Raw genomic sequence first — 27,537 nt, forward strand, 5'->3', positions numbered from 1 at the left:
TGTTACTCCTGTTTGTTTCTTCCAAAGTGTTAAATATTTCATTTAGTTTGTGGCAGACTTTCAACATTTGTTGAATGCTAAATTTTAATTCTTAGCATTTAGTATGATCATACTGCTTAAAATAATTTCTGACTGTCTTATGCTTCTTACCTTTATTCTCTCATTTAATTTTCAGTATATCCATTTGATGTTAAGTTTGTATTATTCTCATTTTTCCAATGAGAGAAGAGAACTATTCTCCCAAGATCATAAGTAGTAAGTAGTGGAGCTAGTTCTAAACTCCAGTCCATATAATTCCAAAGCCCATGTTTGTGTGTTTAGTCTACCTTCATCTAGTGAAGACATAAGGGCAAATACAGTTATAAGAGGATAAAGTAAATATAGCTGTAAAAATCATATTATTTTGGCTAGAATTCCACAATTAAATAAATACGAATGCTCATAACCCTAATGGTTAAATGAGAATGAATACTGTGATGTATGTTCAAGGATACCTGGGGAAAGCTGATTTTAAATTAAAATTCTTAAGATTTGGAAACTGCACATTAAGCTAGTAGAATGTTTCATACACCAGGGAAAATAATAAGTTTAAAAAGAGAGAAAAAATAATTTATGCACATGACGTGGGAAACATTTGAGTGCCTGTGATAGAGCCTAAATTTTTTGGAAAGCAAGTTTACTTCTATTACAAAAATAGATACTAGAGATTTGAAATTTATAGGCACGCTTCATTGTCTACTTTGTCATAAATGAGGTCTTTTAACATTGTGAGGTTGAGTGACAAAGTTTATATCAAGGAAAGTAGATGATACCTCATTAGAAATATTCACAGATATATTTACAATGCTAATATTGTTCAAATTCTTATAGAAGCAACTTGAGTCTCCATGCAATTATACAAACCACTTTCTACCTACTTAGGCTGATTGATGTTCACATATAGAAAGTTGGTTGATTTTTCTAAATTTGGGGACTCTGAAGATTTGGAGGAGAGAAGGAAAAATATCATTTGATATTCTCTCATATAACATTACTCAGAGTACTTGGTAAAATTAGCATATATTTCATGCCTTTTATGTCCAATTTAATTCTTTTGGGATACCTAATGATGCATGGTAGTCACAGCTTTAATATACCTCAGATTTATTAGTTTTGTTTTCTTAGCAAATTTGTGTGTATGTGTATGCATAGACCTGTTTTTCAGTCTTAGTAAATACTAAATATTTACTTAATACACCGTTAATAAATATGTTGTCCTTAGATGGGTGTCAAAAGCTTCATTTCATTCTTAAGCTTGACATTTAAGTTTCCTAAACAGAATGGAATTGAGGCCTTTAAAATAACACTGTCACAACATACACTATATGTTGTATTTAATTCTCCTGAGATACTTATCTTTTTCATTTTAAAAATGGTAATTCCTAACTCTGTGCTCAAGCATTGGGAATGTTTGGTCATGTATTTCACCATAAAAATTATTCTTTGATTTTGTCTCTTCTATGCCTTGAAGCTTATTGTCTTAAAGCTGCAATTTGGTGCTCATCAATTTAGTTAGATTTTTAGCATACTTTAGTTTTCTAATTTTATTTGGCAGAACTTTTTTGCCTTCAGAATAGTCTTTGAGGATAAGATGACTTAGATTATTATAGATATGTGTGTATTTGTGTATGTATATATATGTATATACATACATATGTAATGGTACTCAGTCTATAAAATTATACAATATGAAAACTAATTTATATGTTTTAATGGTGAGAAATTGAGACTTTGAGGAAATTAATATTTTCATGCATGTTTATATCTTTAGATTAAGTTTCCCTGTGTTTTCAAAAGAAACTATGCAGTATATTTTATTTTTAAACTTCAGTTTTCTGTTTGGTGCTTTTTTGATACTTGATAAATGCAGTATTGTTAAGATACCACGTTTTAAAAATAGCCTTACAATAAACCAGTATACACTTAAGAATTTTCTACAAATGTAGAACAAAGCAAAAGAAGTGTCAAATTTGAATCCACATATAATTAACATGTACAAATTGTATTGGCAATTTGTTACCATGGTTAGCAGTTACATCACTTTAAGGTATCTCAAGCTATTTCAAGTTAGCATGAGGGCATATTAACTCATGCTGTCAGACTCACTGAGTTTAAACACTGAAATAAATATAAAATTTTTGAAATTGTCAGTCACCACATTGCTTCTTTATTCCTAACTCCATCTGCATTACTTCCTACAATGTTTTTCACATTGCTTTTAATAGTAGAAAAAAATTATGCTAAAAAATAGAATATGCTAAAAAACATTGACATTGTTTTAGTCCAAAAGTCGGTACCACTATTCTCTGAAAAGGAGAAAAACCTTTGAGCAAATACTCCGCAAATTCTTATATACATGGATGAACCAATAAGGACACTTTTTCACCCCCAAAATGGCATTTCAGAATGCTTTGCAACATGTATCCACTTCACCTAAAGAGAAAGTACCCTGTCTGCTATCTATTTTTAAATGTGGAGGGAGCTTTGGTTTTTGTTTTTTGTTTTGCGTTTATCTGTAGACACATTAATAGAAGCACTTTTTCCCTGGCTTTTATATGTCTCATATGTCTGTGTTAGCATAGGTGTATGTATATGGATATGTATCTATATCTGTCCATATACGTATATACATGAGGAAGACACAAAACTGGAGAATATGAAATAAATTCTCATTATGTAAAATGGCTTACAGTTGGTTGGGAATTTTGTTGTTCACAACTTTCATTGACATTTTTAATGTCCTCTTTTTTGTATTTATATAAGCAGTAAAATTGTGTAATTGCTAGTTTCTGAAAAGATTTTCAGTTCAGATCAAGTAAATATATTTAATAGAATGATATATCTATGTAGATGTATATCATTTTAATTGTCATGAAAACATTTTGTGAAAATGTTGATTTTTCTGGGACCATGTTGCTGTGAATTGGTTGTTCCTTAACAGAATATTTTTAGACTGTATGTAGAGATTTTAAATGTTCTGTGCATTTCCTAAACTTTTGAGATGGAGAAAACTAGGTCTACCTTTTGATAAAAATTCAGATTGTTTTTTTCTCTGTTTTTCTTACCAAATTTGCCGACAGCTTTCAGTAACATTTCCAAGTGATTTTTTCCCCCCACTTATAGAAGAGAGCAAAAGTGAAAAAATGAATTAGACTTTTTTTACTTTCTGATTTTTTTTTGTACTTAAAAAAGTAATAACAAGTTCACATATACTAATTACATGCGCTTATTATTCGTCGTACTAGTTACACTATTTATACAATCTGCATTCTTCACCTTGTCTTTATAAACAGCAGACTGTTTTTTTTTTTTTTTAATCATAAAACAAATCTGGCTTTACTGGAACAGATACGTCAATACGTCAGTCATTTAAAGGAGTTTTAAGTTGTCCTTCTTGCACTGTCTGAAGCTTGAAATCAATGTCTAACTCTTAATTGTAGCAAATGGCATGACACACTATATCCATGGAGAGCTTTTGACAAAAACTTACGTATGAGAATTTCTTTGCTGTGTGGTTTACTCAGGTGGCTTCAGTTTCCCTGTAGTGAAATAATACTCTGGTGCTGGTGCTGGCGTACAGAACGTTGTTACTCCTGTGAACGCGTCTTCTGCAGATCATCTCCTGTTCCCTTTCTTTGTTGATATTTTTCTTTCCTAAACTTTGTCACTCAGAATATCTTTAATGCTAGCCCAGGAGTCAGGGATTTGGACGTATTTGCATGGACTTCCAAAGCTTTTTTCCCCCAGGTGAGTTAACTGTAAGGAACAATCATACATTGTGCAGGTATTTCAGCATGTATAACAAATTTTACATTATATCTTTGAAGCCTGTGCTTAAGATTAATATTTTTTTTTTTTTGCTGAAAACAATTTACATACAAAGTACTGCAATTGAGTTTGCCCATAAACCCTTTCCCTCTATTTCTGCCAAAGACTGCATTATTCAACTTTTACTTGACTTCAGATTTGCTATATTTAATTTTATGACTAGCTTCTCCAGCAATTGTATACAAGTCTGGCTTTTTCAGACCTCGCTTATTAAGTGGGAGAATTTCAACCCCACAGCTATTCTGTTTTTTCCCTAGCCTTGCTCAGTGCTGTTTTGAATATTCATATAAGAATGGGATGGAATTGCAAGGAGCAAAAAATAACATTGCAGTTCATCAGTTTCATATGATGGTGCCCAGGTCTTAAATTTCTGTATTAAATAAAACGTGAATTTTAGAATTGCTTGAGAATAACAGACATAGTTCTGTGATTTTAGGTCTATCAGTTCTTTTTATACTGTGCAGTATTTTTAAAAAAGGATAAACTTCGCTGTACATTTATTAATTTATATATTTCTTTAATCAATAAAATATTAAATATTTTAATACAGTCTTCATATGTTGTCAATTCAGTAAAGAACTTGCTGTTATTATTAGTTTTTGCCAAGACTTTTCTCTCACTGTTACCCTGAGTGGTCAAATGAGAAATGTTGTCAAAACTTAATTAAATGCTCAAGATGTATCATAAAGACCAGTGAAGATGTTTTTTCACTAAATCTATTACTATTGGCTTAGTTTTTACATCATACCATGTAATTTTTAAAACATCAGTTGTACGTATGACTAATTTTACTCTTAAAAAAAAACTATGAAATAGTTGTGTTTGCTACAACTAAATGATGTATTTGCTAAAATTATTTATTTCTAGACATTTTAAATGTTTACTGAAAACCTGGTGAATAAAATAGCCCAATTAAAGTTTAAACCTTACTCTCGATTTTATTTTGAATACTGTCTTTGTATTCTTATAGGTGTGCACATGTATAAATTTTTACAAATATGCAAAAATAGGTATATAAATGCATATTTTATTTTAGATTTAAAATTTTTCAAATAGTTAAAATTCTCATTTTCATGAAATTGTCAATGAATAACTGAGTGTTAGATTAATATGATACAAAATTGTAGAAAATGTAAGTAAATATTGTCCATTCCTTGTATTTGTGTAAGTGAAAATTGATGATTGTTCATCACCACAGTGAGATTTGCAAGATATTATGTGAAGGTTAATAATGGATTTAAAAATTTCCAGACCAATCCTATATTGAAGTCACAGGTACAGAGAATTTTTGAATCTATATTTTTTAACCTTATGATTTTATTTTTAATTTCTACTACATAATGGACATCTATACATATCTTTTAGAATGATACTTCTCTTAGAGATAGAGCTATTCAGTCATATTTTATCTTGCATAATATATTAGATTTTTAAATTTTACCCTATTTATAACATAACTAAATATCAATTTAATTTTAACCTAGTGTTTGCATAAGTGTTCCATGATGATCATTTTTTACTGTATTTGAATAAAGCCATTTGTAGAGCCTGTATCATTGTGTTTAAAAGTGCAGTTTCGGGACTTCCCTGGTGGTCCACTGGCTAAGACTCCTCGCTCCCAATACAGGGGGCCTGGGTTCCATCCCTGGGCGGGGAACTAGATCCCACATACCACAGCTGAAAGATCCATGTGCCCCAGCTGAGACCTGGTGCGGCCACAGAAATAAATAGAAAAAAATGTTTTAAAGTGCAGTTTAGATGTGTTTTAAAGAAGTAATAATAACAATGAAAAAACTTCCAGTGTGGAACTTTTGTTTACATCTAGTTGGGAAAAAGAGAAAATATGGGAAGGTTGTTATTTCTCTTTATTGCATTTATATAGAAAGTGATCTCATCATGGCATTCAGATTCAACAAATAGTTTAAGGCATGTTCTTTTCATTCATTTAAGAAGTGATTCTGATATCCAAATACATTATATAAACTGCTTTTTCAATGTTAATCTCTCCTCTCTATTAAACCATGATCATCTTTTTCTGTTAATAGCATTAATATATCACTGTCTAATAATAGTCTAGCAAATCAACGAGACTTTTATTTGTGCTATATTAAGAAAAGGTGAGTTATTAAACTCTTATAAGTACACTTATTCATAACTAGTTAAAATTGAGTAGTCATATTTCTTGCACGTTTCATCATTGTTATCTCTGTTTATAGATAAGTCTCCAGAATTTTTATACCTGTTTTCCTATTTGTTAATAGTTATTACAAACAAAAATGGAAAAAAATGAAGATTTAGACTTTTTAACCTATACCAACAGGCAGCAGTGCAATAATAATGATTCAGAATTCTTCAGTTGTGGTTCATATAGTAAATTATTTTCATTTCTCCTATTGTTAAATATTTCACTGATAGATAGACGTAAAATCAAGTACTACCATGTTCCTCAAATTAGAGGGGACAGGAGCTAAAGTTCGGCTGCTCTCCTGCTATAATTTTCGTCTCCAGCTCTATTTTAAACATTATTCAGAATTGATTAATGGAAAGATTCTTTAACATAGTGTTAACAAACACTTCAGTTATTTCTGTATATGTGTTCTTTTTCTTAGTTGGTGTATTATGAACTTGCTTTAAAAGCTATTAAGAAGAGTATGTTGAAAGTGATAATAGATTGTATTTTGTTTACTTTCTTTTTCCTATTCAAATTTTCAGGAACCTAAAACTAATACTGATGACTTTTTCAAAGACATAAACTCCTGCTGCCCACAGGAAGCCACAATGCAAGAACAAGATATGCCGTTCTTGCGAGGAGGGCCAGGCATGTACAAGGTAGTGAAGACGGGACCTTCCGGTCACAACATCAGAAGCTGCCCTAACCTTAGAGGTATCCCAATTGGAATGTTAGTTCTGGGAAACAAAGTCAAAGCAGTGGGAGAGGTATGGATTCTTGTAGCTTCATGACTTCTAAGACATTCATTCTTAATATAATACAACCAAAGCATCTCTTTCTTCCAGAGGTTGCCATTTCCATCCCAGGTTTTTAAATGTTAATGTTCTTTATCTTTACTTGTGTTGAAAATACTAATGCAATTTTTCTGTGCTTTTTAAAAATAATTTTATTCTCATAATTATTCTTGTGAAAGCAATGTAGCAAAATGATTTGTACTGTTTATAAGTGTTCGGTATTTGCACGTATCTTTCCGTTATTACAGATGTGTACTATACTGTCATGGATGAACAGCACTTTAAAATATTTGCTATGACTCAGCATGGAGATGTGTTTAAACGGTTTCATTTCTTTGTTCCCATTCGTGTGTCTCACTGAAGTCCTGAGCAAATAACATTCCTCTTTAGTCCACTCTGGCATTTGCCTCAGCTGATGATGTAGTGTGTCATGCTATTTCTCAGTGTCAGGGTCACGTTCAAGTTGCATTGTAGGCACCGTCAACCTAAGTGATAGAAAGTGTGCTGTGTTAGGACAGTTTACGTGCCAAACGAAGAGCCACGTGTTTTGGGGTACCATTTAAATTTATGTATGAATTATCCTGTGCCTTAAAAACATACTGTTTTTACTAAAGTCGTCAGTGAGCATTATTTTACGAGACTGTTGATTGATTTCTGTCTTACCTCAGGCTGTGGTCTTAATTTCAGAAACTAACTTGATGTTAGAGAGTTACTGGAATAATTGCTCAAACTTTTTGCTGGTTTTCAGCCTGAGTGCTCTGAAAGAATCAAGCCAATCAATCATGCTTTTTGTTATGTACTAGGTAACCAATTCTGAAGGTACATGGGTGCAGCTGGATAAGAACAGCATGGTAGAGTTCTGTGAGAGTGATGAAGGAGAGGCATGGTCCTTAGCTAGAGACAGAGGCGGAAACCAGTACCTCCGGCATGAAGATGGCAAGTTGGCTTAAATTTGTGATTTATTCTGATTTACCTTTGCAATCAGAAATTTAAAGTGTACTATATTTCTTTTGTTGTAAAGAGCTTTTATGTGTGTTTATTTTTGAAGTAAAATCAAAGCTGAAGGTTTAACAATCTTGCAAGTGTTGAACTTGCTGTGTGAAATACCTAGGTGCTAAATGAATACACATAAAAGAAGAGAATTAAAAGGAAATGTGAAACATAGGAATTGGTCTTATAAAACCTGCTTTCTTATTTCTTATTCAAGGATGATATCATCATAAAATAATGTTCTGAGAGAGTAGAACTGTTCTTCATTATGTTTTGAAAAATAGAAGACTTCATTTCACGTACATCGGACATTTTACAAAATAACTTTAGCAGTTATAGTATACTTACTACATATATATTAGTAATATATTTATTGCATATCCATCAGTCTTTAAACATTTCCATTATACAGGGATATTGAGATACAAATGAAAATAACCTAAAGTGAGATCAACTTTTTATAAACATAATTAAATAATCTGAGACTGGTTTAAGTGACTGCCAGAGCCTTTGTAGCTTAGTAATCATTCTAGCTTTTAACACCAAGGCTTCCATAGTGACTCACAGGAAAAGGCTCCACCTGCGACACAGGAGACATGGGTTCGATCCCTGGGTTGGGAAGATCCCCTGGAGAAGGAATTGGCAACCCACTCCAGTATTCTTGCCTGGGAGGACAGAGGAGCCTGAGCTACAGCCCATCATATTGCAAAAGAGTTGGATACAGCTTAGTGACTAAACAACAAACAACAGCAATCATTTTAACTAGCAGTGAGCATAAATTGTAACACTGGGCTCTGGAACTGCATTGCCAGGGTACTAATGCCAGCTCTGTAGCTTTTCAATTGTATGACTCTGGCCAAATTACCTGGTATCTCTGTGCCTCTGTTTTCTCATTTACAAAATGGAGATAATTTATAAGTTGAATATGAAAGCTAAGTGAACAAATAACAAAGCTGGCAGATGGTAAGATTAGCTATTGTTGTTAAAATGTAAGATGCTTTCCATACTAAGGAGTAAGTTTTAATATGGGAAGCTGTATTCCCATCTATTTAGAAAGTAGAAGGTTCTTTCTGTATAAAATGCTTCTTAAATCAGGATGTTGTTTCTACTAAAGTATATACTCATCCCTAAAAGAGGTGTTAAGAGAAGTTTAAATTTCTCTGTAATTGCTTAATGATTTTTGCTGTGTGTGTGTGTGTGTGTGTGTGTAGTGTGAATCTTAATATTTTGACATAAAATCTGGGGTCATAGGAAAGAAATAAAAAGCTAGTGCCTTAAGTCACTAAGACTAGTTTGATGTGTTACTCAAATAGTCTGCTCATTGATATTAGTATGTAACTGAATTTAGTATGGAAATAAGATTTTTCACTATAGTAATTTATTCATATAGAGCAGTGTAAGTAAAACAAAACCTTTCCTCTTTGTAAAAATCCTTTGTAGGTCTTTGATGTCTGTCGATAAAGCTAATAGGCAAAGATACTGCTGTGGTCAAAACAGACATACTTGGTACTTAGACTTTCTCAGTCTAGAGGGTGAGAGCAGAGCTGTCTTTTCCATTCAGATTGCTGTTCCTGGGTGAATTTCAGAAGAAATATTTCACTGCTGAAACACCTCATACTGAAGAGTTTTGCCTAAGAGAAGTGCTAGGATTAGTTTCCTGGGGGAAAAAAAGCCTAGACATGCTGGTAAAGAGTTAGCATACACTACCACCAGTACAACAGAATTCTGACTTATGGGTAGGAAGAAAACATTGCTACTTTCTTCTAATTCCATTTTCAGTTTAAAGGGATATAAATTTTAAAGTATATTTTAAACCATCAGCTATTCATAATGTTGTTTTAATGGAATAAATACTATTTTCTCTTTTTCACCATTCACTTGATAGATTTTATTTTGCCTTTTATTAGTTACATTGTTAATAAAAGTGCTTATAAAACCAAGTTTATCATCCTTCCATTTAGGGAACATATCTTTTATATAATGAGTAAAAATAAGTACAAAGTTAAATTTTCCATAATTTTCACATTGAGAACTTAAAATATTTTATAAGTGAAAATTTCTTTTGATACCATAGACTTAGATATTTTGAAGATGCTTTTCTATTTGAATACTGGTATAGAAGATATTTTAATTTCTGATTTATGGGACATCCGTTTTTATTTTATAAAATGTCCTTTTATAAGTTTGTTACAAATATAAGTTCCTGGTCCAGAAATATTAATATACATTCAGTGATATATCCTGCCACAATAAAAGCAAATTGACTCTATAACAGCATATTCCATTTCTAAATATAATAGTGAATTTGATAGATGAAAACAAGGCTTTGTCATGTACTTTGTCGGTGTCAGTGACCTAACTGGTAGACTTATTATCAAATCTAAATGTGAGGTTATTTTGAAATTTACTCATCATAAAAATCTTTCTTGCCATTTTCTCTCTTTATTCTATAGAGAATAGCATATAAGAAGCTAATTTTATAGATGTTCCTTTTATTGTAGAACAAGTTCTTCTGGATCAAAATTCTCAAACTCCTCCTCCAAGCCCTTTCTCAGTACAAGCTTTTAATAAAGGGGCAAGTTGCAGTGCCCAAGGATTTGATTATGGACTTGGAAATAATAAAGGTAGGTGTTTAAAAGTGAGTTTCTTACTTACCTAACAACTGTAGTATTTTTATTACCTTCTCTTACCCATTATTATTACTGTTCACCCACAGAACTTTTTAAAGTTTGTTACTAGAAAACTAACAAAATGCTTATGAAGGTATTCTTTTTTTTAATTAATTTATTTTTTATTGAAGGATAATTGTTTTACAGAATTTTGCTGTTTTCTGTCAAACGTCCACATGAATCAGCCATAGGTATACATATATATTCAATATGAAAGTATTATTTTAACAAGTTTTGTTTTTATCCATTTTAGCTTAAGTTTATAGTTCTTATTTACTTGTTCCCATTTTATAAACACTCATTTTGAATTCACATCATTAAGATTCTATGTTACTATATCTAGTAGAACTTTTTAAAATCATCCACTTGCTATTAAATGTTAATGAGCAAAAAAAAAGCTTTCCATAATGATCTGTTTAAAATCAAAGTATTTTGAGTAATATTTTAAAGTACTATTGCATATTAGCTTTATTAAATATGTGTGATTTTGAATGTAATCAGTTATCTTAATTTTGAATTACATGAAATGATATCTTTGGGTTTGATTATATAATGAAACCAAAAAAATGTAAAAAGTAAAACAAAACCCCTAAGCCATATAAATATTAGAAGTATACAGTTTGTTTTGGTAGCTTTAACGGAAGAGACCAGAATCATGGACAGTCCAAATAATAATTACTTTGGAATAATTTATGCTTGAATTTCATCCGTAATTCCATTTGTATGTAAATTTGAACACGTTTCTTATGAACCTGATCCTAACTCATAGCTTCAAATCAGTGATACTGTCAGCAGGTGGCATTCAACTGGACAATGGGAAGGAGAAGATAGTCTCCATGGAAATACTCTAACTTTAAAATGTTATTTAAACTAATTCATAGGATTTGATATCCAGAAACAAAGAGAGTTGTCTTAATACCTGACTTGAAGAGAAAATGAGATAGTGAAATAGTCAACGAAATACAAAATACATCATTGTGGAGGAAATACTCAATTTAAAATAAAATCATTTTCTATTTGATACCTTTATTGCTTTCCACAATGTATTTTTATGAAGGAAGCCTTAGCTGCAAGATTTCTTTTTGGCTCTTCCTCCTGTATTGGGTTGCTCTAACCTACAGGCTTAGGTACTGTCTGCTCACTCATTTCTGGTAGCTCAGACTTCAGCTAACTTAAACTAGATCTTCATGCTTAAGTAGGGTAAGTGCTTTATGGTGTTTGCTTCTTGTCCCTTTCCTTCTACCACTGCCAATCCTTAAATTAAAATCTCAGTGTTTACTTACCACATATACCTGTATAGAAATCTGTTTAAAGCCATGTTTAATTCAAATTGTATGCTCTAGGTCTATTGTACTGGTGGCTGTCACATTAAATCAGTCTTTTAAACATAGTTTGATAAAACATCTTAAGAATAAAAATCAACTTTTAAGAGACACAGACATTTCTGAGAACATTTGGTCTTTTTTTTTTTCCTTGAGAACATTTGTTATTAAATAAAAATAGTATATTTTTAAAAGCGATTTTGCTAATATTGTTCAGAAATAGCATGGACTTGTTAATAGACTTTAAAGGTACTTAGATGGAGCAAAGAAATCTTAAGAAATTTTGATCTGATTGTATATATATAACCTCTGTTTTTATCTTGCCTTTAGTAGTAGTTCTCATTTTCTTTAACTCTTGAACTACCCAAGGTCAAGTAACTGTTTTTTGCAAAAATTCTTTTCCCTTAAAACAATTTTATAAAATTCTTCATCATCTCTAAAATCTTTCCTGTAATCTGCAGTGTTAATTTTTTTTTTTAAAGTAAAGACATGTAACTTTTGTTCACAGTTCTTTGGTGTTTCATTTACAATTTTACTTATGAAACTTCATTGTATCGAGAGAATATGGCTAGGAAAGTGCTGTTTTCCAGTTTCTGCCTCAGCTAGTCTGGTTATGTTTTTTGTTCTCCGCTCTTCTTTGATGTCAATTAAACCTTTGAATGTATATATTCTCATAAATAAGGAGCTATCATCCATCCAATTATATCGTTTCATATTTTTTTATTTTTGTACTAATGTCCTTTGAACTTAATTTGAAGAAAATTTCAGAATTCATGTTTGAGATACTGTTTAAATAAGGTGGGTTATATTCCTTTTTATCTTACAGGTCTGACAGATTTTTATATTGTCTATCTGAGCAAAAGAGTTCATGCTTTTAAAAATGTATAATTTCTTTGGCAATAGCAACTTTAAAAAAGAAAATATAAATTTAGTAATTTATAACTCTAAATATTACTAAGTTAATAACATACTTTGCCTCCCTTCAATCCTACATTAAATTATTCATATTATTTGCATATTTTCTGCATGAAGTATACTACATATGAGGCAAAGTGATGATAATCATTGTCAGATACTTCATAGAAGATGACATTAACTTAGGTTTTCATTTATATTTATATGATACAAATCAGCTTATCATAGTTACTTCATAGACTCTGTATATTCTCCTGCTACTGCTAGATGTAAATAAATTTAAATGGATTTGTTTTTATAGGTGGGCTATTATGTAAAATTTGTTGGAGTGCTTCTATTATTAAAACGACACACAGCATTCAGTCCCTAATTTGAGGATAATGATCACCAACTTCCTCAGGAGTTCTGAATTGGCATTGTTTTATCTAGTGTTTGACTATCTGAATGTCGTAAAGCACCATTTACTTTGCCATTTTGGATGTTAATTAATAACAAGTTGTAGTCTTCACTGTTTTGCCCACTGCAGGTGACCAACTGAGTGCCATATTGAATTCCATTCAGTCACGACCCAATCTCCCAGCTCCTTCCATCTTTGATCAAGCTGCAAAACCTCCCTCTTCCCTAGTCCACAGCCCATTTGTGTTCGGACAGCCCCTTTCCTTCCAGCAGCCTCAGCTTCAGAGTAAGTCTTGTCAGCCTTACCTGCCTCATCAAACCATTTCTGAAGCTTTGTTCTGAGTTGTTTATCAGTTGCTAATTATTTATCAACTCACTTAGCTGGTTTTATTTAAAAAGGATGTTATCCTTTCCCATGTTTTTGAAGCACTTAAGGTGTTCTGACCTAAGACATACCTCAGCTAAGACATTTATTTGTAATCACATTTTTCATTAAGTGTAGTTATTAAAACATTACTATTATTTTTTGTCCTAATTCCAAAATAAGCAAATAATACTATAAAATATATAAAGAAAACATTTGACTTAATATTTTTTATAAAATGCATGACTGTGGTAAGCACCAGTTCTAGGGATAACTTTTGTTGATTTACATTGGAGTTTTGTTACTTGGCAATGCCCCAAGAGTGGAGGAGAGGCCCTACTGGGCAGGTTTGTTTGTTTCTTTTAAGTGAATTTGGTGTCTCTGAAATGACTAACAACTTAGGTTTCCAGATTATCTCAAATTGTCTCTTTTCTTGCTTATTGTTGTTGTTGTTCTTAATATATTAAACTGGTCATTTGATTCAGTTCAGCCTTCTGGGCAAAAGGCCCTTCGTCCATGATATCAATAGTAATTCATACTGATCTGGAAAATAGACCAAAACAAACTGCACTTATACTAGCCAAGTCTTCTTTTTTCTTAATAAGCTGCTGAGGCTTCCCCATAAATGTCTCAAAACTCCTAATATGACACCAGTATGCTCTTCTTGGCCGGCAGCTCACATATTAACTGTATAGTATATAAAAACAGTCACAGAATTGAGGGAGTTTATCTCAGCTTGTACAGTCATCTGTCTGAATTCAAGTGTATGACCTCCTTGCTTTACTTTAAGGAAGTACATTCACACTTAGATCTAAACTATTTTTCTACAAAAATACCTTCATAACTAGTATTGGGATTGCTTAAGAGAATACTAGCTGGTTTAGTTTTTGTTAGGAGCCAGGTAGTATATCATTGGCAAATGATATTATTCGTTGTGATATTATTATCTATCTTACGAAAAGAATATACTAGAGTATGAGCTTTTCTAGGTTTGTGCTAAGCATTAGTCAAGTTCAATTAATTAGTTTGTAAATATAAATAGTATCAATTTCTAGCTAATTATCTCCATTCATATATAATATTCACTTTAATGTCTTTTAAAAGAAGAATTTCAAGGAAACATAATAGTGTCATGTGTGTGAAATAGTGTTTTTCTTCCTTGATAAATATTACGATGAAGACCATAAATAGTTTACCCATTTAATGGAGCAACAAACATTTTACATTCAGATGTACCCGGGTTGTAGGAAGTGTTAAAGGTAAGGACAAGGAAATAAAAAGGAAAAAACGTATAACCAGGCATAAAATTCATATTAAATATAAAATTTTAAAAGAGAAGTTACCCTGATAATGTCATAGTGGCAGCAGACAAGAGAACTAAGGAATAAGGACCTATTTGTTCCTCCTCAAGAGTCATTGCAACTCTTTTCAAAAACTTGTCTAAAAAAAGTATAATTACTGTTTTTATTTTACCAATTATTTAATAAAATATTGTGAAACAAAATGTAAAGAAAATCAGATTTGTCTTTTTTAAAGGACAGTAGGTTCCTAACTGACATTGTGTCAGTGTAATTTTGTCCACATTCTGTCTGAGTGTTATTAGTACCACCCCTTCCTTTACCACCATATTGGAGCACATTTGAAATCATGGCATAGAAATGTCTCAGAATTACCTGTTTTCTGAATCATTTCTTGTGTGTGCTCCAGTGATATAAACTTCTTGTTCTCAGCAGAATATCACTAAAGCTTGATTACCAGATTCTAGAAACCAGAAGTTTTCATCTTTAGCACAACTATAAACAAACGTGGAATCTAAAAATATTTAATGTTTTATAAATACATTAAAATTGTAGTAATCTCATCATATTGGGAAAGTTGAATGTGGCAGAATTAACATTCCATAAGATACTCTTTCCTGAATTCCACTGCTATCCATCCCACCAGTTTTTCATATTGCTTCAGAAAATGGCTTATTCATACTGAACTTCCCTTTACTAATTATTAGTAAAATAAGAATCATTTTTGTTTTATCCTTTTGTGTTTCTAAAATAAAATTTATGTATAGAAGACCATATTTACTGATTTTTGCTTATGCTGATAAGTCACCCCTATGTACTAAATACTGTCCTTGAGCATTGTAGTATATTCTCATTTGAGATGATATCTTTATCTTACAGGTAAAGAAATGGAGGCTTAAAAAGGATAAGTGATATGCCCTAGAAACACACATAGTAAATGGTAGAGTCAGAAGATGAGGCCAGTTCTCCTGACTACAAAGGCCATGTTTTTATATATCTAGCTTTGCCTATTAATAGATAATGGAAAAAATCTGTTCTTTAGTATATAATATTTAAATTTCTGTTTCCATTTAGTTCTAACATCTAGGATATTAGCTTTGTTTGTATTGGTTATTTTCCCCTTCATAGTTTAAGACTGTAGCATGATTTGAAAGGAAAAGATTTTTCAAATACCCAGTTAAGTAGATGAGTTCCCAGTTAAGTAGATGGGCTCTAGGAGGACATACATAAACCTCCTCACATGTCAGCTTTATGAGCATTATTGTTAGTCTTTCTTTATGTTTTCTTCCCCCTAAGCATAGGGTTTTTTAAATTAATCTTTGGAATTGAAAATAATCTGCACATTAAATTAATTTGGTTATTTTTTAAATTAGCAAAATTATTTTGCGCATGCACATACATATCTACATACAAATTATTTCATGTTATTCTAATGAAATAGAATAATTATAGGAATAAAAGCCACAAATTTTCCTTGTCTCACCATATTTATATGTATGCAAAGGCATGAGAGAGGTGTGTATATAAACTTTTCCTTTGCTATTCTACCATTTACTTTTTTATTTCAAAATTATTTAAGTAAACTTTAGAATCGGTGGGTAATTTGGCAATAAGTTTCTAATGGACTGAGGTGGGAAATTGTCCCCTTTTCTTGAAAAGAAATTGAATTGAAAAGAAAAGGAATTGCCCATTTTCTTCGAAGAATATTGCATTCTTAATTTTCACTATGGAGAAGGCAATGGCACCCCACTCCAGTATTCTTGCCTGGAAAATCCCATGGATGGAGGAGCCTGGTGGGCTGCAGTCCATCTTCCCTCATTTCTTTTGAAAACATCATTTTATTTATCCCATTGCCTCTGACAATATCTCACACATTACAAGCATTCAGAGAGTATTTATTGTGAATGCCTAAGATGATCACTTCTGCAGTGTGAACCATGAGTTTGAGATGCTGTGTTTCTTGTTATCTTATGATCAATATTCCAGAATTTATTCATAATGCATCTTCAAAATAGAGAAGGAATATTTCCTTAGTAATTAAATCCAGATTAATGTCGTGATGTCTAATAATTCTAAGTTTATACTGATGGCATTTTACATAAGATAATCCAATCGAAAAACTGTTTTTCACAAGACTATGTTTAACATACGTATTTTCTAGCTGCTGTCCAAGAAGCTAAATAATTTGCTTTTTTGTAGAAAAAAATGTCAAGTAGAGCATTAAGACAGTTCACCATTTGTCAGAGATTTTAAACATATAACATATAATATGGTTATCATACTTTAAAGCTCAGCTATGAGAGTTCTGTGTTACTTTGCAACAAGACTTCTTCTTTTATACTCATTTGTCACATTGTTAAGTGAGACAGAAATTTTGCTAAATGTGACAAGAGTCCGCCTGAGTATCTGCATGCATACTGATTAGTGTTTGAATATACTACCATTTACTAAAGCACTGTTATTTACTTACCTAGCCTCCAATGATGTAGTGATGGAAAGACTTTAAGCTCAGATTTCCTCTCCAGCCACTCACTAGCTTTAGTTAGGTTACTTCACATTTCTAGAGCCCTTTTTAACTCATCCATAAAATGCAGTGCCTGATGATTATTATCTGCTGATATATTGCCTTTTGATGCCAACATTCAGTATCTCTCACAGTCCAAAGCAGAGTGGGGAAAAATCACCATCTCAGACAGGGCATTCTGTTCTCTGTGGAGTGAGTGTCAGGATGAGATTTGGAAAGGTACAAAGGAGGTTTTTTAGCTACTGCTCCACACATTTTCATAGCTTAACTTCATTATTTGCTTTGAGATTAATTCTTCATATGGTAACACTGTAACCAGATATTAGTATTAAAGGCAGGTTTATTTCTGAGTCTTAGACTTCATCTTTACCCTGGACTGCAGTCCCAGCCTAGAATCTATCCACTTGTTTCCTTGTCCGCTGTGAGCTGTGGTATGGATGGAACACTTGACTTAGGAAGGAGACCTGGGTTTTAATCTGTCTCTTCCCTGCAGTTAGTTTTGTGACACTAAGCTGATTTCTAAGATCCTTTTCCTCTTTATAATTTTTATCAAGAAAAATTAAAGGATGATATCAACAGATTTTATAAAATCAAATAAGCTCAATAAAATTTTTCATGCTTGAGCCCATAGCATCTGTCACAGGGGCCAATATATATATATATATATTTCAGTATATTTCAGTTGTACTCTAATGTCTCTAGCCTCCCTACACATCCTTGTCATTTCAGTCCTGGGCCAGAATTTATTTTCATTCCATGTCACCATCTTCTCGGTGGTAGGAAAGTCTGGACCCGTGTTCCTCTTCCTCTTCTTCGGCCCTGATGAAGTTCATTCTAGAAGCTTAATCCCCAAAGAATGCTGCTGCTATTTATAGGACGGTGTGCCTTAGTGCATCTGTTTGCTTTCTCCTGACAAGATCTGACCTTCTGTCTCTCCCCTTGCTTCCATCTCTGTCTTGGCTACTAAGTTTATTCTACACTTCATTCCCATTTTTCTTCAGATGGGTCATTTATTCTTCCATCATCTATTTACCTTTGTTTGTTAAGTATCTACTCTATGCTAGGCTATAGGGAGCAATAAGGTAGAGAAAATATCATCACTAATCTTCTGGAATACTGTCAAAGGCAGCCATGTTTTTTTTTAAATGACATTATTTTTTAAGTCTGCAGGAACAAATATTCACAGGATGCATTGGAAACACAGGAGAAAAGCTGCCTACTCTGCCAGGAAAAGTTAGAGAGGTTAGAGCTACTGTTGCATAGCAAACCACCCCAAAACTTCCTGACTTAAAATGAGCACTGTTTAGCTCACAGTTCTGTGGGTTGGCAGAGAAGGCTGGGCTCAGCTGGATAGGTGTAGGGATCCTGCCTGGGATTCTTCATGCATTCTTAGGTCACCCAGGTATTTTTGCTTCGGGGGTTAGCTGGCCATTGGCTGGCGTGAAAAGGATGATTAGGCCAAGTGTTTTTTTTGTCAGTCAGTGGGTTAACCTGGGTTTGTCTGCCTGGACATTGCAGGATTCTGAGACTTACACTGACACAGCATCACATCTGCCATCCTCTGGTGGTCAAAGCAATGCACTTATATTCAAGAATGGAGAAATAGACTCCACTCCTTGATTAGAGTTGCTTGCTGCAAAGGGGCGTGGATCGGGATGGGAATAATTGTCACCGTATTCTCAAATGATTGATTAGATATGTTAAGTTTGAGATTCCTATTAAATCCAGTGGAGATACCTAGTAGAGATTGACACATGAGCCTGGGGTTCAGGGGAACTGTCTGGGACACATAAGTTAGGAGTTTGTTTGGCTTATAGCAGAATAATTTGAGAATTGTTATATACACTTAAAGCCCTACGGATGGATTAAGGCAGCCAGAAAGTGGGTGTAGGGAGAAAAGAAAGGATGCCTAAAGACTGAACCCTGGGAGCATTTCAGTGTTCTGACATGGGAAAGAGGAGAAATCAGCGAGAGAGACTAAGAAGTGGCCACAGAGATAGGAAAACCAAGCCAAGTGAAGAAAAGTATTTCAAGGGAACAGTGATAATCTGTATCAGATGTGGCTGATGTGTCAGTCAGTGAGGACTGAGCACTGTGGATTTAGCACCGTGGAGGTCACTGATGATAAGAGCAACTCCAGTAGCGTGAGCTGCCAGAGCTTGATGGAGGAGCTTCAAGATAAAGAGGGGAATGAGAAATTGAAGATAGTTATTATAGATAAGTCTGTCATGTTTTACTATAAAGGGAAGGAAAAAAATGAAACCAAGACAGAGGACGTGAGATCTGGAGAGGTTTTTGTTTGGTTTGGTTTTTAAGCAGGGAAAAGGTAACATTAAGGTTGTTTTTTTTTAATGAGAATGATCCAATAAAGAGAAATATTGCTGATGCAGGAGAGAGGGGAGAATTGCTGGAACAGTATTCTTCTGTGGAAGAGGGAATGGGATTTAGCACGAAGTGGAAATGTTGGCCAAGTAGCAGAAATAGTTCATCCATCAGAAGAGGAGAGAAAAGAGTACGTAGTGTTAGCAGCCTGAGAATCTTCTCCATTTGTTTTTTGTCTTGTCTTGTTTTCTCAGTGGAATAGAAGCCATCATCAGCTCAGAGTTAGCATGGGGAGAGTGCGTTGGTGGTCTGAGGAAAGAGGAGAACGTATGAAATAGTAATAGCTAGCGCATGGCAGTCCTTTACTACATAACAGGCACCATTTTAAGCACTTTGAAAGAATAAGCTCATTTGATTATGTTGAAAAACATGATTCACATAAGAACTTCATGCATTGGTAGCTTAGAGCGTTAGTGTCCTAATTGCACTGTCTTACACTAGAGAGGGTGGGGCCACATCATGAAGGTCTTGTAAGCCATTCTCAGTAGTTTAGACTTAATACTGTGTAAAATGAGTAAAGTGTAAGAAACAGATGAAGGATTATATAGTTCTGCAGAATTTTAAATAAAAAGAATGATGTGATCAGTCTTACATTTGTGAAAGATAACTGAAAATATTATGAGAAGGGTTCTGGAGAAAGGGACAGTGTTAGAAGCAGAAATTCCAGAGAAAAGCTGAGTAGGGCTTAAACTAAGGTAAATTACAATGGGAAAATAGAAGGAACACGTTTAGAAACATGTAGGCAGTGAAATTGTACAGGACGTGCTAAAGATAGTTGGAGGAGCTAATCTAGAATGACGTCCAGTTTTCCTTTGTTTTGGAAGATTATATGCTTGAAAGTGAAAGTGAAGTCGCTCAGTCGTGTCTGACTCCGTGGACTGTAGCCCGCCAGGCTCCTCTGTCCATGGGATTCTCTAGGCAAGAATACTGGAGTGGGTTGCCATTTCCTTCTCCAGGGGATCTTCCCAACCCAGGGATCGAACCCAGGTCTCCTGCATTGCAGGCAGATGCTTTTTCCTCTGAGCCACCAGGGAAGATTATATGCTTACCTGATACCAATACACAGAATAAAAAGAAGATTTTAAGGAAAAAATGAGTTCAGTTGGGTAACTTAGCTTCCAGAATACTATAATATAATTTGAATAAATATTTAGCATTTCCATAACTGAAGATGGCATTGTTGACTAACAAGTTGATAATACATCATTACAGATTTTCATGCATCTTCCTTTCTGCATTTTTATCATGGATTAATGTTATATTCTAGTGAAAGGCATATTTCTATTTTATCCTAAGGTTGAAAATTTTGTTCTAGTTTTATAATTCATTTAGTATACTGACATTTAGGTAAACAAATTTTAGTTTCAATTCTGTCTTATGCTCTTTTTCTTTTGACACATTTATTAAGATTATGTATCCTGTTTGTGCTTATTCATATCTATATTTATTTATGTATACGTTTTTCAGATGTAGAAAGAAATCTAGTTGTATGAATCTTTCGCAAACAGTATAAGATTGTGTCGTGTTTGCAGTGGAATGACAGGGACAGTGTTCCTGACTTTCTTCACTCAATTTGAACCTCAGTAATTGTACATTTGCATTTTTCTCTGAATAGAACTACAGATATTTTGACAGTATAGACTCTTATGACAGGCAGTAAGTGGTTAAGCATAACTTACAGTTCAGATATTCTGGAAATTACTTATTTTAAAGCTATTTATTTTTTTAAAAAGTTAAAAAGCAAATGTATTGGTTATTGAGGAGACAATATATAAATAATAGCTTCAACCTAGCCAAAAGATGTGAACAATCAAAATATATGCAGATAAGAAATAAGTATAATTAAGTATAAGTATTGTTCCTACATCTGTCTATTGATGTCCTGGAGGGTTTAAAATAAGGTGATAGTGATGACAATTGCATACTCAAGCTAGCAGTTGTCTAGACTGACAGCTTTAGATGTAAATCCACTGGGTATAATCCAAAGAAAACAAAAACACTTATTCTAAAAGATACATGCACCCCAGTATTTGCAGAAGCATTATTTATAATTGTCAAGATATGGAAACACCCTGGGTGCTAATCAACAGATGGATAAAGAAGATCATTGCCTCATTGTTGACTCAACACTGAAGGAATATATGCATGCATGCTCAGTCGGGGCCAACTCTTTGTGACCCCATGGACTGTAGCCCGCCAGGCTCCTCTGCCCGTGGAATTTCCCAGGCAAGAATATGGAGTGGGTTGCCATTTCCTTCTTCAGGGGATCTTCCTGACACAGGGATAAAATATATGCTCCTTTTTAAATCTAAATGCTGATAGGTGCCTTGATTCTTCCAGTGTATTGTCCCACAGTTTGTCTTTGGCCAACTGAAATGCGAATGCTTTCTTTATTTAAAAAAAAAAAAAAAGTTAAACTTTTATTATCATTAGCCTAGGGAATAAGTTTTTAAATACAGATTACAGTCAACTCAGTTTCTGTGACCAGAGAATGAATGAAATATTCTAGGGGATTTGATACTTGGGATTTAAATCAAAGAAAATGAAGAATAAATAATGTGTAAAGAACCATATTGTTAATAAAGGAATATTTGATACCAAACAACATTGACTTCAAATGAGTACTGGAGAAAAAAAAAATCCTGCTTTTTAAAGATTTTGTTTTAAGGATTATTCTCCTTAGTTAACTATATTATGTGTAAAAAATCAAAAGCCTAGAGAGAGTAATTTAATAATTGGTTGTTTTATCTTAAAGCAAGATAAAAAGGTGCATGATTAATCTTCATCAGGTGTCTAAAAGCTGATCAATTTTTTCTTCTGTGCATAGGTAGGAATGTTTATCTTCAGATTACTTCTGTTTTTAAATTGAAAGATAAATCTTTAGTTCAAAGTATTTTGCTGCTGCTGCTAAGTCGCTTCAGTCGTGTCCGACTCTGTGCAACCCCACAGACGGCAGCCCACCAGGCTCCTCCGTCCCTGGGATTCTCCAGGCAAGAACACTGGAGTGGGTTGCCATTTCCTTCTCCAATGCACGAAAGGGAAAAGGGAAAGTGACACGACTCTTAGTGACCCCATGGACTGCAGCCTACTAGACTCTTCCGTCCATGGGATTTTCCAGGCAGGAGTACTGGAGTGGGGTGCCAGTGCCTTCTCCTCAAAGTATTTTAAACATGGGCAAATTTTGTAACATTAAATGACTAGAAGTAGTGTTATGTGAAATCGCAGGTTACTTTATTTAGGCATTTAATAGTAACCTTTTTTAGACTTTCAAAAAATATTTGTTTCTTCTTGTTCACTCTGAATCATACCTATTCTCTTTAGGTTTTGTAACATATTGAAAAGACTTCAAGCATATTTTGGCTTCAAAACCTCCTCCAGGAGCTTGTCCTTAAACCTCTAACATCTTATCCTACAAGTGTCTGTATATCAGTAGTTTTGTACCTTTATGTTATCGGTATTTTTAATTAAGATAGTCTTCTAATTTCTTGCTCTTGTGCCCCCTTGCTAAACCCAGTCTTCACAAATTTTAGTGACCAGGCTATGAAACTGTGTCCTTTCATGGACAGTTTGAATTGCCCTTGAATTCCAGTCAAAAACTGGCACTCGAACTCACATTTTTGGGGAGAGTTGCAGACTGAGTATTAATAGCATAAGAACTCCTTTTGTAGAGTCTGATACCTTTGAGTTTTATAGACTTTAAAGAGAAGAATGCTCAAAGATATTAAAATTTTAACAGCTTTTTAACTTAGATGAACACGACTTGATGGCATGTGGGTCCATCCCTCCATCCACTCCTACCATTCTCTCCTGAACCAGCTTACAAGGGGTCTTTGCAGTTGTCCTTATCGACCGATATCACTCTAGTCAGTCTTTGACTTTTGTTTTGCTAAGTTCAATTGTCAATTCTAAGATTTCATGTTAATTGCTCTGTTGGCAGTGTTTAACAGGATTGCTTTTTCTTTCTCCCTTGAAACACCTTCTTCCTTTTCCTGAGGGTTATCTCCTACCTCAGCTGTTCACCTCTGACCTCTTTCCTACGTCCTCCACTCTTCTGTGTTTCTAGGAATGTCCAGGTTTGTATTCCGAGGTCTCATCTAGACCTCGCTCCCCGAGTGGTCTTATCTAGGCATGGAGTATTACCCAAACATCTGTGTGCTTACGACTCCCAAGTTTATCACCACTCCGTCTAGGGTATATGTGTTCATTGGCTTTCTCCTTTTACTGGAAGATAAGTTCCATAAGAGCAGGGACTTCATTTCTATTCATTACATTTTGCTCAATTTCTAGGACATTATCTGACACATAATACATACACTGTACCATATATAGGACATTTGGCTTATGAATAGTTCATCTTTTATCTTGGCCATAATGATGAATCGGTCAACCATTACTTTTTCTCTTGAGATAAGTGTGTATTCATTTTTTTATTTCAATAATATTAAGAAACTTATCTCCTTATTACCTGAATTTGTTTCAGCTCAGTTGATTACATTTAACTGCCATAAATTAAAATTTTAAATAGTGGGTTAATTTTCAGATTTAGACATTTCTTTTTGAAGCATACTGCTTTTGAAAGACCACTTTAAAGGTTCTGTTAATTCTTTGAAAAATATATATATTTTTTCATTTTAAGGACTTCATTTTCTGCATGGTGAATCATTAATGTGTGTAACATTTCAGTGACTTGTAATTTTTTTTTTTTGCTTTGTTTGTGTTGTGAGACATTTTATAAATAAAATTTGGTATCTCAGTAATATGATCTACAAAACAAACGCTAAATATTGGAATTGGCACTAGTAGTTTTTACTGAAGATGGACTCAGAAAAGTAGTCAACCGTAAATGTCAACTTGGGTCCATTCTGAGATGCAAACTGGAAAAATTATAGTCCTGTGTCCATACAGAAAGCCAGAGGACAATAGGTTAAACTGTAAGTAACGTTTTTTTTTTTTTAATCTCAAACTGTTTACCAAAAAAAATTACTTATAAACTTTCATTTATAAGTAAGTGAGCACCAAATTAAAGAAAACTGAATTAAAGAAAGATTAGTCTGAAAAGAAATGCTCAAATTTGATTTATCAGTGCTGTGACTGTTATTTAACTTTTAAGCTAACACATTTGGCGCTGTCGTCATTAGTCTAAATTAATTAATTTGACCATTGTTTTCAGTTTTTAATTTTAGAGAGATATAAACTTATTGAAAATCTTAGCAGAATATGAAATTTTTAATAGCAGTTAATAGTTGCGCATACCATTTGAAATGCTTTGTTTCTGCTTGTGTTCTCTGCTAAATTTTTTTTTTCCATTGAATCTGTGCTGCTTCTTTGCCAATGTTTTCCACTATAGAATCTCCATCTCGCAACCTTGCTTCTCGTGAGCGCATTTACAAAAATTATGGTGTAGCTGGGCCTGCCTCTGCTCTCTCATCTCTGTCTCACAAACTGAAGGGTGGGTATGCGTGCCTCCATGGATGGGCCATTCTTAATGAACATAGGAGCTTTCAGGAAAGAAGTTTTAGTTCACTTCAGTCATTTTCATCTCATTCCATTTAAGATTAAAGTTTATCATTTTATTTAAACTTGATATTTTGGGGTAATTTGTGATGTATCTGTTCAATATTGTATTGATTATCCTAATTGATATGCCTGTTTACTATATCTGTAGGTTAAATAGTACTTTTGTTTAATTTCAAACCTGTATGAGGTCTTAAATAAAATAAGTACATAGAAAGAAATGCCTTTGGGGAATTGTAAAGCCCTTTTGACCAGAACAAAGTGGTATACATGTAAGCCTCGAGCACATTGTGATCTGTAAGAATATAGTGTCTTATGTGACAGGTTAGTCTTAGACTCATTTTTCTGTTATTTAATGTAAAAATAATTTTCCTGTTTTAGTTTTTTATGAGAAACAGTTTGATAATTTAAGTTTTTTAGTTTACTTTTGTTTTCAGAGCCATCCTATATGGCTTGAGTCTTCCTTATATTTTCCTTAGTCACGTAATTTTAGAAATGTTTAAGCTATTGACAATTGATAAAATGTCAGACCATTTTAAAATTTGCTTTGGTCTTTTAAAGTACTGTGTATTCCTAATCACATATTTTTGTCTCAGAGTGATATTTAATTTAACTTTTAAAATCTTGTATTCTTAAAAATGAGTAAAACAGTTTTATATTTCTCCTTTTTACAGTTGACAGTAATACTATATAATATTATAGAATAATTGTAGAACCTGCTGTCTGTAGTATATAGTCTTGTGTAACCCATAAGGAGTATATACTATGGCATATCATACTACAGTAGAGTATTATGGGTACATTATATTATAGAATGGTATTATATAACCATTTATTTATGATTTTGGCATAAATGCAGATTATTAATGAATTAATATTTAACATTTTTACTAATTTGTTAGAATGTACTAAATTTTTATCCTGTCTTGTATTATTTTTTCTTCAGAATTCTTTTGAGATTAAGGAAGTGTCTATTATCACTTAAGTTTACACATGATAAACATGAGCACTAAACAAAATTAAGTGATGAATGTGAAAGTATTTATGATCTAAAGCTTTTGGCAAAGTGTGTTTATATTTAGTGATACTTAAAATAGCCATATGACCATTTTTAGTAATACTTACTGCATGCCTCAAAATTTTTAAAACCCAAATGAGGAAGATACACATTAGTTAGTTAGCGTATGAGTTTACCACATTTAGCTAACTTGACATTTTTTTTCAATATATGAAATATATTTTGGAAAACTAACTTTTTCAGCAGGATTGATTTATAATTTGACAAATATATGTCAGGAAGAAATAATTGTGCGTTAGTTATGCACCTAGACTCCAGCAGGTATTCAGCTGTCACCACTTAACAGATCTTAAAAAAATACTCGCCATTACTTGAAGCACAGGAATATGATATAGAGCAGCCCTCACTCTGACCCTCTCTATATAACAAGCAATGTTTGCTGGCATGTGGTAAATGGTGTTCCTGATATTTGAAAGAGTCTATTGTTTAGCCAATCACAGTAGAGATTTCCTTTGTGAGGAACTGTGCATCATTAATTAGAAAGCACGCCCCTTTCAGAAAATTCACACATTGACCTTGTAGAGAGAGATGCCAAGTATAAAAGATTAATTACTTATTTGCTTGGATTCACCATTATGTATGGTTTAGCTTATGAAATAAATGTGATGATGAAGGCATTTCCATCATCAGAGTGACAAAAACGAGTCAGTCACTCAGAATTAGTGGCAAGGACTAGGCTGATGTCTAATTCTACCAAATAGAATATTTGGCTTATAAAATCTGACCCTTACACAGCAGTGGCTGCTGTCCCCTCTGCCCTGGGGTGGTGCTAGCCATAATGGATTTTTAGAGAATCTGAAGATTGTGACTAGCAGAAGGGGAAAAAAACTAAGAAAATAGAAGTTTATTTACTCACTTAACAAATATTTATGAAACACTTATTATATTGACCCATTCTTGACAAGGCATCAGTGAAAGGAAGTAACAGACAAAAATATCAACTTCTGTGAGCCTTCCATGAGGAGGCAGATTCTATGGCAAAACTCTCTTGTCAGATTAACTAGAGCCTGACTGTACACACACAGACACATGCAAGCAAGCCCCAAAACACTTTACTACTTTTATCCAAGTTTGTTCATTTCCCTTTAGAAAAGAAAAAGAACGAACTGCAATGTAACCAGTTAACAAATTCTTCTCAATTTACTAAGTATCTTTTTTCAAAAAATAGGAATACTTCTAGCAAGATTTATGGATTTTCAGTTCTTTTGTGCCAGTTGAGTCACTTTAGTCAGATTGCTTTCCTCCTAACAATAA

General features: G+C 33.2%; 1 protein-coding gene across 1 annotated transcript in view; it reads left to right on the forward strand.

The window, feature by feature from the left end:
* The window catches only part of MYCBP2 (MYC binding protein 2, E3 ubiquitin protein ligase), a 269,123-nt gene that overhangs the window by 196,107 nt on the left and 45,479 nt on the right, over positions 1–27,537 (forward strand). The window contains exons 53-55 of the mRNA XM_010855138.1: positions 6,580–6,804; positions 7,635–7,767; positions 10,323–10,445. Coding sequence (XP_010853440.1) covers positions 6,580–6,804; positions 7,635–7,767; positions 10,323–10,445 — 481 coding nt within the window. The remainder of the gene's footprint in view (positions 1–6,579; positions 6,805–7,634; positions 7,768–10,322; positions 10,446–27,537) is intronic.

Source organism: Bison bison, unplaced genomic scaffold, assembly GCF_000754665.1.
Source record: "Bison bison bison isolate TAMUID 2011002044 unplaced genomic scaffold, Bison_UMD1.0 scf7180017864354, whole genome shotgun sequence".
Lineage (NCBI taxonomy): Eukaryota > Metazoa > Chordata > Mammalia > Artiodactyla > Bovidae > Bison > Bison bison.